We start from the raw sequence: 12,569 nt of genomic DNA, 5'->3' as shown, positions 1-12,569 counted from the left end.
TGGTGCAATAACAAGGGCTACATAGTATGAAATAAAAAAATTTAATTTTTACATAATAATTTTAATGATAGCATACTAAATTAATATGCATACTCATATTTGAATATCAATTACTGTAACATATACCCAATCCTACTATTTTAATAGATTTTAGTTGTGGGGTTAACAGAAATAAGTTACTAATAATTACAGGGAAATAAATTCTAAGTACTAAAATTAATCACCTTTTTATTTGTCTATACAATATATTACTTCATGTGTATAAAACTGTGAAAAATCTACAAATACCATAAATGTATATATTATTTTAATATTATGGTTAGATTCAGAATTAAGTTTGTTCCATTTTCTACTTTAAAATCCTATTTTGAAATACTTTTGAATAATTCAATTTTAAAATAATTCTTGGATTCAAAAATATCTGAGTGTTTTTTCTAAATGCATTATATATCACCATTATTTCCCTCAGAATTTTACCCTTTAATATAATCAATAAAGCAACTCTTCTGATTTCCATGCCATATGTTTTTAAGATAAGATTGTACCACGTTCACTAAGGTAAGTGTTGATGAAGGAGTTCATGTTCAGAAATAAGTATCAGATATTTAAAAAATTTGAAAAGTTAAATTTGCACTATCACTTGAACTTATTATAGAAAGCATAGTCACACACACACTACAAATGTAAAAATGGAATGTCTAATATTAGAAGGGCACTATGAACTTCATTTTAGACTTGCCTTTTTTCCCATTATTGGGAGGGCTTCGTGTTTCTCCCTCATTGTCTTTACAATATTGAAAATAGACAATAATGATTAATAATGAACATTAACAACTCAAAATCCAAGCACACCAGAACAATGAAAGCACATGCTAAGGAAACAAATCCATGCACTAAAATGACACTCCACACTAATAAACACAAGCATAAAGTATACATTTCTTATCCTATAGGAAAAGTAAGTAATAGAACCAAAAGTAATGCTAATTTAAGATCAGTGCAATTTCCTAATTCAGTAATTTTGATACCAAAACACAGGTGAAAAAACTAGTTCACAAGTAAGCTTCCTTGTTGAAGCTTAAAATTATTAAAAGTGATATTAACTATTGCTGAAATTCCCAAACTAATTCTATCCTGAAAAATGACTTTATCATAGAAGATAACTCATGAACAGCATAAAAGGTTAAAGCAGTTGTATAGACTAGTATAAAATATAAAGGAATGGGTAAATAGGAAAACATTAATTGCTCAGCTAAATAAAAATGAAATTCATTCTTAGAATATCCCATTAAAATGTCATTCCAATATCATGCCAGGAAAATGTCAGTTATGTGAAATTCTCATAGTGAAAAGACTTATTCAGAACAGAGATAGACACACATTTCTATAAACCTTGCAACAAAACTTGTCTTTGTTTCCATTATCACTCTGATGATTTTTCTCATCTTTATGACACTAAAAAGTTACTGATAAATAGCAATTACACTTGAAACTGTTTCAGTTTTAAAAACTAGAAACTCCACTGAAACAATCCATCCAAGGAAATATATCTCATACACAATATACATAAAGGCATTGCTTTCCCATAATAATGACAGAAAAAAATCAAAGTACTTTCTACTATTTCTAAATAAAAATGATCGGTTAAACATAAAGTAAAATTAGATTTCAAATCATTCTACACTGTTTAAATAATTTTAGAAATTTTTTTAACCTACAGATTAAATGCTGAGTTTCTAATAGTGAAATTTTGCTGAAAAGTATATAACTATATTTATTGATTATATACTGTTTAGGTTTTAAAATCTTTTCGTGATGACAAAGTAGCAAAAATTATGATATGTCAATATATAGGAATTTTTAAACCACCAGAAATGAAGGATATGTGTATCATTTAGAAGACCATGGAGAGAAACCATGACTATCAATAAATGTTGGAATAACACTGAGCCAGAATGAAGAGAAGAGCCAGGACAAAAAAGTTAATTTTTCTTACTTTAGGAGAAAATATAATGGGAAAAATGATTATGGTCTCTAGAAGCCTGAATGGGATTTATATTCTGTTCTACAATATTTATAATTTATGTAGATTCAAAATCCTTGAGAAAGTATTAGAGCTTCAATAAACTTTTACTAAGTATGGTATATGCTGAAATATACTTTTCTAGTATGTGCTCAATAAATATTTTGAATAAATAAATAAACTGAATGGCGAGCTAGGGTAAATGATAGACTAACATCTTGGTCTTAGGTCCATGTTTGATTTAAACATAAAGAGAACTAACTATTCTACCAGTTGGATAAATGGAATCTCCTAAAAAGTTATTGAGGTAGCCTGTGTAATATCTCTTCCTAATAAAATTAGGAAATTTTTTTTAAAATCAAAACTAAAAACAATCTCAGCTTTTTGTTCATTTACAAATTTGGAGCCCAAAGTCTTATGGGAAATTTAAAACTCACACTTGTGAAACATTTACTGATTTCTTTCAGACACATTCGTTGTCAAACAGACCTGCCTTGACCTCTTCTCCCTGCACTTCCCCCTGCTCTTCCACATGCCCAGTTTCTTCATTAACCTCTGCATTTGCAGGAGCAAAAATAAAGAAAAAACATAAAACCAGATAGGTATATTTCTTATTGTTAAATGAAACAAAACAAAGAAAAAACTCTAAATTATTCATAATTATATAATGTGTGATTATAAGGAGAACAACAGGTTATTTTTAATGTTTCTGATGTTATAGAAAGACAAGTAGGCTTACTATTATCACATTGTCTGCTTTTAACTGTAAAACATGAACAGTGAACTCTGAAATACTTACAATACGCAGATAACAGAGTACAGTAGGCAAATACTTTTTCTATAAATGGTATATTATTGGTATATATATTATGTTTTATAACTTTTCTTCTACAGAAAATCTATTTTACTGTCATTAAATGACAGTACATCAAAATTAGGGAAAAATAAAATATCTCTGGTTCTCTGAACTGAAAAATGACTAAATATGATACCACAATCAGAACCAAATATGTAAAGTTTTAAATTAACTTTTTAAATGGACTAAATGACAAATAATTAACCCAAATCATATTATTAGCTATTTAAGAGGATTATGAATATTTCAAGTCATTAAATTATAATTTGACAATCAATATTTAGAAGAAAATCTAATCATAACTTGATTTAAACCATAAGCTTACAGTCCATTTTGGGTTATTGTATCTTTAAGTTTAATTGTAAGAAGATCTCTAAAAGAGATGTCATATACTTCCTTTAAAACCAATGAAAATTACACTATCATGTTTCTAATTAAGTCACCAAGTCAATATTCATGAAAATCCTGTTTAAAAAAATAATTCACACTTTTAAGAAAAATGAAGTAAACAGAAAGTATATAATTCATATCAAAAGGGTAAAGGAGACTTTGGCTCTTTTCTGAAACAAAATTGGAAAAACAAAAATAGAGACACTAAAGGAAAACATTTTTAATCGATTCAAAAGGGCAAAAAAAGACAAATAGTAAATAGAATGTTATATGCCTTAGAAATATCATCGGTTCTAGCTTTCAGTGTCAGCATCATTGTCAGTTTTAGAAAACTATTAATTAATGCAAAGAATGGGGCTACTCTATACACTACTACTGTAAAATATATCAAAAGTGAATTTTTAAAACTCAAGACAAACTATTTAACTTCAAATGTCATGGAATGATGTTGAAACTCTGCCCTTAAAAATCATGGAAAGATGAAAAATTCCACAAATACCTGTGAATTTCCTTATATAAAATAATATAAAATTATATGGCCCCAATCCAATGCAAATGAATGCCACTGTAATCTTTTTTATTAGGCAGCATAATAGAACATTAGTTACAGTAGCATTGTTATTGAAAATCATGGTAAATAGTAAAAAAGAACAAAAAAGCAGAAGTTGATAATCATTCAGATAAAACAAACAAGAACATAACTTATGACAACAAGCTTCATAAAGCAATGAAAGTACCGCTGCTCTCAAGCAATGTACTTACAGATTTGTTACAAATAGGTTAAGAAATATGAATTTTAGTATAAAAATATATATCATGGCAATAGTTTTTACTGATAATCTGTAAACTATTTGAGATAGCTTTTCAGCTTTGAAATAAATATTTCATGCAGTCAACAAGTAATTATTGAGGGCCTATAATGTGCCAGATATTATTGTATCTGAAGGAGATTCATCAGTAAATAAAAGTTAACAAATTTTGAGTTTTAAAGTCAATTTCAAAATTCTATAAAGAGCAGAGGATATCTTATTGACCTAAAAAATGTAAGACATAATGTGTATCACAACTTAATATTTTCTCTTAAGTCATAATGTCATGTCTGATAATAAAGCTATTTACATTTCACTTTTATATACCGTAAGCACTCTTGCTACAACAAGAAAAATAATGTAGGAAATACAAATCACAATCACTATCTAATTCAACAAGCTTAATAAGTAAAAGGTCATCATAAATGCAAAATGAAATATATTATGACAAATGAAACTAGACTATGTGTACATCCTCAATGACATAAACACAGACTGCAATTGACATCTTCGGTAAAAGTCTTCTTCAAAATCTAGAATTCTTAAAAGAGCATCAAAAATTTTATAAAGAGGAAATTTTATCTTGTCATTTAAAAGAAGTTGAACTTTTTGCATCCTTAATGAATCAAAGAAATCCAACTTCTTGGTATAATTGTTAAGTAAAATAAAATTGAATAATTTAACAGAAATCATGAAACAAAATAATTTTATTATTTAAAAGTCCCCATGTAGGGACATCAATTGCAGTTGGGTTTATTTTTGCTTACATAGCCCCCCAAAAAGGCTGTCAGCACAAAACAAACCCTCCTTTATGTACAGACCTTCATAAGGTTCTATCTCCTTGACTCCATTGTCTAGGGAAAACAAAATAAAAACAAAACAAAACAAACAAACAAAAGGAACCAAAGCACAGGGGTTAAAAACAACAGAAATTTACAAAGGCATAGAATGTATTATTTATCAAAGAAAAGCTAAATGGTGACTTAAATATATATATATATATAAAAATGTTTGCAAAGCACATCCAGTTATCAAATAAAGGGATTAATTGTCAAATAATGCTAAATACTATGATATTTTATTATACATGCTTTTAGAGGTCCTTTATCAAAGAATTTATAGGTGTTTAGGAAATATGTTCATGTGTGTTTCAGGAAATAGTGCTCTTAATGCAAAAATTTGAAATTATTAAAAACATCAGTACAACATGCATTTTTCTTTGTATATTCATGATTACCTTTTTCTTGTACTCCAGTTTTGAGAAGGATCACCATTGTTGTGCATCAGCTAACCAGTCCTTTGCAGTGTGTGAAAATTGATTTGGCTAGTTACTAATAAACTTTATGTAACTATCAACAATCATATAAACTTAGTTGTAGCAAAATATATCAATCAAAGGCATATTTAAGACTATTTAGTTTACTTTTAAGATGAATGCATTCAAATTTGAAAAATGTGCAAGAGCAATAAAGATAGCTTATTGTATTTCCAAATATTATAAATTTAAAATGTAAAATATGTAATATTTACAAATAAAACTACTATCAAATGCAGCCAAGAAATACAATTAACCAATGAAGAAAGCTAACAGAAAAGTTGTAAGAAAATCATCATTCACCTTAGCTTCCATGAGTATTTCCTATATGTCATAATTAGAAATAAAACTTACTTCTCTCCAGCGTTCCCTTTGGTGGGAGCTGTGGAAGCTGTCGGCCCCTTCGTCCTGCCACTGGAGTACTTGATGGGCTTGTCTGGACAGACCCAGTACGAGGATGAGACCTACAAGATACACAATTAATATTCATTTTCAGTGCAATGGATTTAACACGTTTAACATATTTGGTTCATATGGTATCTGTTTAAGTATAATTTTAAAAGAGGTTTAGCTGCTGATTAAAAGGTTAGGAAAGTAGGACAAAATATGGATATCTGAATGATTATTTAAATATCAAAAGATGCTTAAATGTTTGTGTAATATGCATACACACACATACATGCACACAAAACCCTATGATATATCCATGGAACAACTAATGGAATTACTAATATAAATTAGTAATCTCTATATAAGAAAGCAAGAGGGGATTCCATAGCTCAGGTAATACTTTATATTTCTTTCTACCAGATTTCAGGCTATTAATGCGGACCTTCCTCCTTCAATCCAAAGAGATTTTTACTCAGGCTTATTTTACATATACCTTTATTAGAAATTAACTCATAAACTCCAAATAAAACCCTGAACTGAATAATTCAAAATTCCGCCAAAGAAAATGTTTCATACTTGATATCAGTATTGATAGAAAGAAACAAAAAATCAAGTTTTGCTCATAGTCAATAGTGATGACTATTTGAAAAGTGATGTCTAATGGACACAAATAATTTCTCATTCTGGAGGAGAAGAACATGATTATTATGAGGGGATTTACTCAAGACTCCCGATTAATGAGAAATCACAAAACAAATGTAGTCAGGACACTTAATAAACAAAGTACAATGGTAGCCACACACTATTATATCCACTGAATATAAATAGTGTGCTTACATTGAAAAGGTTAGTATTGATTGTTATTAGTGATCAGCCAAAGATGATAGAAGAGACCAGTCAGCTGTTGGGAAAACAAAATGGTGTGCTGGCAGGGCAAAGGGGAAGTTAGTCTGATTGATTTGTCTTTCACCTCGATAAGGCAGGTGAAGGAGGGGCAGATCTTCCAGTCATTAATGAAGGCATCGACCTCATGAGGTTTGTGTCAGGACGCTCAGTGGATCTGGAGCGGGTGGAGGTCCGCTCAAGGAGAGGCCGTTGTTCGGTTGATCTGGATCTGTGATAGGGCTGTCTATCTGCCGCTTCACAATCCCTGAAACGTCAGTCAGAAAGCAGCTCAGTAGATCTGCAGTGCCCCTCTGCTGCTTGGTCACGATGCAGCAGACTGACTTCGAAAAAGGTCATTTTTAAAAATTACTGACTGTGTAAAAATTTTTCTTCCCCCCAACATATACTGACCAAATTTTCACTAAACTTTTTGAGATTTTTCTAAGGAATCAAAGTCTGGTTTTAATAGCAATTCCCAGTGTGGACAATACAAGTTGTTGCTCAGTTATGAACAAAGATGAACAAAATTAGCTGTTTTGCAGAACGAATTCCTTAAAACGAACGTTTGAAGTATGGAAAGTATTGTAAAAGAATTCAATGACTTTTTCCAACATTTTCAAAAGAGTGAATAAAACCATATAAGCCCCAATTCTCAAGCCCCTGAAGCCATTTATCAGTGCATCAACAAAAACACAGAGGGCTGTCAGTGCTATCATAGTACTCTGATAACATGTGAACATTCAAACAGAAGAACTAAAGTGAAGTCCTAAGACAACAGTGCAATGTGGCCTTCCCTAGCCATATTTAAACATGGTCCACAACAAAAACCACTCTGTAGAAATGTGTTTAATTGGTCAGTCTCAGCACACTGTAGATATGTCCACCTACACAAGTCAGAATGAGTTTGATTGAAATAGTAAGTTGAAACAATGTGATCTCTTGGTTCATAAGTAAATTAAATATCAAAACTTATCCTTATTCAAGGAACATACTTAAATTTAAGCAACCTATCAATATTGATTTTTGTGTCCCTGGAGCCCAGCATAATGCTCTTATATTTAATGTGATCAATAATAATTTCTGACATGAATCTTAGACTCTGAGACAGTTTTAAAAACTCCATCTTTGGATTTAGAACCCAAAGGTAATACACATCGCCAAAGTATCCTTCAAATAAAATTATCACTCCCCACACATATATCTACTAAAATGCAAATGCTTATTATAGATATTAAAGCAAGCATTAATCTCATCCAAGATTATATTATCAAAGATTTCAATATAACCTATAACATTTCTAAATTTTATTTTTAATAAAAATGCAGGCAATTTAAAATGAAAAGCAAAAGAGAACACCATATCTCCACTGTCATGTACTAGATACCATACATGTAATTTTGGACCAGTGAACATTAGATTATATGACTTCTGAAAGTGAACATCAGTTTTATTGCATATCTTGTGATTATTTAACATTTAGAATACTTTTAAGATATTTTTAAGTTCATATGCCATATGTTATTGATTTTGTAAGACAGGTTTAGTACTTTTATATAAAGTATATCCAGACATGTCAAAGCAACAGAACTTAAAGGTAAATAAATATACAATATTCAAGGAGAGAAATGAAAAGGTAAATTCATAGCATAAAAATGCTAATTTAATTTTGCTTCAGAAAAACTACAGATTTTTTTAGAAAGAAATATTATATTTTGTTACAGATTTTTAGTGTAACATTTTATATATCATGATCACAGTAAATAACCAGAAACAAAGGGACATCTATTTATCTATCTAAATATCTACCCATCTGTCATTTTTTAGATTAATTTCTTAAATTTCTTCAAACCTATTTTGGATGAATTTCAAACTTTAATTTTAAATGTCTTATTATAAGTTAATAAAGTTCACTCATTATATAATAGGAAGTAAAATTTTTTAGAGTATCTATGATTGTTCTAATAGAATGTTTGGCTAATATTTCACTTATTTTTACAAAATTTGCTTTATTTTGATTTCACTGAATTTTTCAAGACAAAAATATAAGCATATACAGTTTCACTTCTTTGATATTACTGTTTTTAACATTTAAAATATATACTTGGTGAAAAGCATCAAATAAATGAGCTATCAATTCACCTCAAGGACCTAGAAAAAACAACAAACAAACCCAAAATGAGTAGGAGGAAAGAAGTAATTAAAATTAGAGAAGGAATAAACAAAATTGAAACCAAAAAGCAATACAAAAGATCAGTGAAATGAAGAGCTGGCTTTTTGAAAAAATAAACAAAACTGGCCCACACTATTGGCCCAACTAACCAAAAAAAGGGGGGAGTGTAGAAAATCCAAAACAATAAAATCAGAGATAAAAAAGGAGATGTAACAACAGATACCACAAATCATCAGGAATTACTACAAACAGCTATATGCCAACAAATTGAAAAATCCATATTTATATTATAAAGATTTTAAGGAAATTCAACTATTTTTCTTAAAAAATAGACTTCAAAAAAGTAAATTCATTTATAAATCAGTTATTTAATTCCTTTATAAAGCTAAAATCTTAAATTTTTTTGGCATTTCTGAAAGACAAGAACTTTACTGTCAGGTTTAGGGCAAGAAATGTATTCCCTAAATCCACAGCAGAAGGTTTACATGTGTAATAAAAATTTTGAATGTCTAGAGATTTTCTGGGCATTAGTTAAATAACTGAAATAAAAACACACATTATATTTACTTTATACATATATGTAAATATAAAAATGAATATTTTAGGGTAATTAAATAATAACTAATATATGTTGATATATTTTAATAATATAATAATTTAAAGTAATTATATGACTTAAGTATATAATTTTCTTTTTCATCATACTGTATGATGTGTTTATCATTTTAAACTACAATTTATATTTTTTAAAATTTATTCTCACATTTAAAGAATTGTAGGACATAAAATATTTGCCACAGAAGTCATAGTACATATCTATTAATCAAAAATATTATTATATTGGAGGATGATAAATTGCCCCAGGCATGATGGCATCATTAGATGAAAGTAAATGAGCTTATTAAAAATAATAATATATAGAGCCAGCTAAGTAAATAATCTAAAAATGTGAAAATAGTAATACTTGTATTAATGAGAGAAAACAAGACACTGCTAATGTCTAAAAACATACTATTACCCTCAACCCTATTTTACCATTAGAAAGGGAAGTAAGGTGTCCTCAAACCTACAAAGATATTTATTTTAACAGTCACTACTGGAAATTGCAAGAAGAAAAGATTAAATATCACGATTTCCTCAAGAAAACTGGGGACAAATTCATCACTGAGCAATAAAATATTCTGCATTATTTAATACATAAATAAAACAAGATGTAAAGGTCTTTAGTATCTTTTGAGTATTAAGTATTCACAATTTTTATTATTACTTTTTATTTGAAAAATATTAGAAACAAAACCATAAGTAACTAAAGTTATTTACCCAGAACAATGAACATGAAACAAATTAATATATCTTTAAAGCATAACTGTTATGCTTTAAATAGAGATAATATAATTATCACCTTCTATCTATAAAATTCTTATTTGATAAAATGGATGTTAGCATTTAATAATGTTTTGTTCACTGCAAGAAATTCAAGTAATTCCACAAAGATGACAGTCTTGCTTACTCTTTCTCAGATCCTAAATGACTCCATAAGATAACAAACATTTAAAGATTCATCTCCAAAGGTAAGAATTGTAAACTGCTATTATATTATATGAGTACATGTGATGAAGTGAGGTCCTGATTAAAAAAAATCTGAGTATTATAGTCAATAACAGGCCTACTGATAAACTTTGGACAGTTCTCACCTTTCTTTGTTTTGCTACCTTTACAGGTATGGTGGAACTGGTGTAATGAAAATTCCTTTTATATACTGCTGTTATCCATAGCTGCCACTTCATAATGCCAGTACCAATCAAACACTCAAAGGTACCAGTCACAATGACTAATCCCTCCAAATATACATTTAACTATCTGCACAATTAACAGAACAAAAGGTGTTCATTTTCAGGTATAAATTCTATCTGCCTCAGGCACTAATGGTGACATGATATACAACATTCAATAAAAAAAATTTTGGACTAGGGCCAGTGCTGTGGTTTAGCAGGTTAACCTGCTGCATTCAGTTCCAACAATCCATATGGGTGCTGGTTTGAGTCCTGGTTGTTTTATTTCTGATCCAGCTTCTGGCTAATGCACCTGGGAAAGCAGCAGAGGATGGCCCAAGTGCTTGAGGTCCTGCACCCATGTGGAAGATGTGGAAGAAGCCCCTGGTTCCTGGCTTTGGTATGGCATAGCCCTGGCCATTGAGGCCTTTTGGAGAGTGAACCAGCAGATGGAAGACTTCTCTCTCTACCTCTGATTTCCTTTTCTGTAACTCCACCTTTCAAATAAATAAACAAATCTTTTAAAAAATTATAGGAGGCCGGCGCCGCGGCTCACTAGGCTAATCCTCCGCCTAGCGGCGCCGGCACACGGGGTTCTAGTCCCGGTTGGGGCGCCGGATTCTGTCCCGGTTGCCCCTCTTCCAGGCCAGCTCTCTGCTGTGGCCAGGGAGTGCAGTGGAGGATGGCCCAGGTGCTTGGGCCCTGCACCCCATGGGAGACCAGGAAAAGCACCTGGCTCCTGGCTCCTGGCATCGGATCAGCGCGGTGCACCGGCCGCAGCGCGCTGGCCGCAGCGGCCATTGGAGGGTGAACCAACAGCAAAAGGAAGACCTTTCTCTCTGTCTCTCTCTCTCACTGTCCACTCTGCCTGTCAAAAAATAAAAAATAAAAAATAAAATAAAATAAATTATAGGAAACACCAAAAAAAGCAAGAAAAATAAGGCTCAAAAAGACAGTGCACCAGAAGCAGACTCAGAGATGACACAGACGTTGGAACTATCAAATATAGAAATTAAATTAATTAAAATTAAATTTAAAAAATTTAAAACTATACTTACTATGCTAAAGACTCATTGAAAAGACAGACAACTTGCATGAACAAATAGGGAAATATAAACAGATAGACTGATGATGGACTATCAGAAATAGTCAAATGGAAATGTTAGAAATAATAGACAGGAAAGTGCCAACATGCTAGTTAGAAGATTAGCTTCAGGGCACACATCGTGGCACAGCAGGTGACAGCGCCTTTTGGGAAGCTGACACCCCAAACTGGAGTACACGTTGGAGTCCCAGCCTCTCTGTTTCACTTGAGTTCCTGCCAGTGTGCCTGAGAAGGAAGAGAATGATAGTCCAAATACTTGGGTCCCTGTCAGCCACATGGGAGACCTGGATGGAAGTTCCTGGCTCTTGGCTTGGGCCTGGCTTAGCCACAGGTGTTACCAGCATTTGGGGAGTGGATCAGTGGAAGGAAGCTCTCTCGATATTGTACTCGTGCACTCTCTGTCTCTCTCTCTCTCCCTCCCTCTCTCCTTCCCCTTCTCCCATTCCCTTTCCCTATCATTTTCAAATGAGTAAATAATACTTTATTTTATAAAAGAAAATTGGATTGGAGTCCATTTATGAAGATCTTAAATGCCTACTTCAGAGGTTTAAGCTAGGCTTTATTTTCATAAAGAGTAATCAAATGTTTCTGAATAAATGTAATTTTCAAGTAATGAGTTAGGAAGATTCATCCAGCAGTAGTACACAGAAAGCAATAGAACAGGAAATGGCGCTAACAGTAGTGGAGTGGAAATACAGAAGAAGGTATGGATGTCAAATATTATGCATCACAATATACAAAAAATGCAACATAGTACACAGAATATGTATATATAATATACAAACAGAATGTGAGGGACAGAAGGTATCTCAGAACACATAAGCTAATCTCATATTTTTAAAACAGCAAAATAA

At 31.2% G+C, this 12,569-nt stretch overlaps 1 protein-coding gene across 47 annotated transcripts in view; it reads right to left on the bottom strand.

The window, feature by feature from the left end:
• RIMS2 (regulating synaptic membrane exocytosis 2) overlaps positions 1-12,569 on the bottom strand; it is a 718,020-nt gene that overhangs the window by 231,584 nt on the left and 473,867 nt on the right. For 21 of the 47 annotated variants that reach the window (XM_089336433.1, XM_051844697.3, XM_051844708.3 and 18 more), the window contains 2 exons: positions 6,754-6,933; positions 5,748-5,857 (listed from right to left, as the gene is read on the bottom strand). In XM_089336433.1, coding sequence (XP_089192559.1) covers positions 5,748-5,857; positions 6,754-6,933 — 290 coding nt within the window. Of the gene's footprint in view, positions 1-4,899; positions 4,933-5,747; positions 5,858-6,753; positions 6,934-12,569 lie in introns of all 47 variants that reach the window. The other 26 variants (XM_089336449.1, XM_089336431.1, XM_089336432.1 and 23 more) reach the window with 3 other exon arrangements.

Source organism: Oryctolagus cuniculus, chromosome 6 (genome assembly GCF_051225735.1).
Source record: "Oryctolagus cuniculus isolate XC-2025 breed Fujian yellow rabbit chromosome 6, ASM5122573v1, whole genome shotgun sequence".
Taxonomy (NCBI): Eukaryota; Metazoa; Chordata; class Mammalia; order Lagomorpha; family Leporidae; genus Oryctolagus; species Oryctolagus cuniculus.
This window is presented reverse-complemented; position numbering and strand designations above follow the sequence as displayed.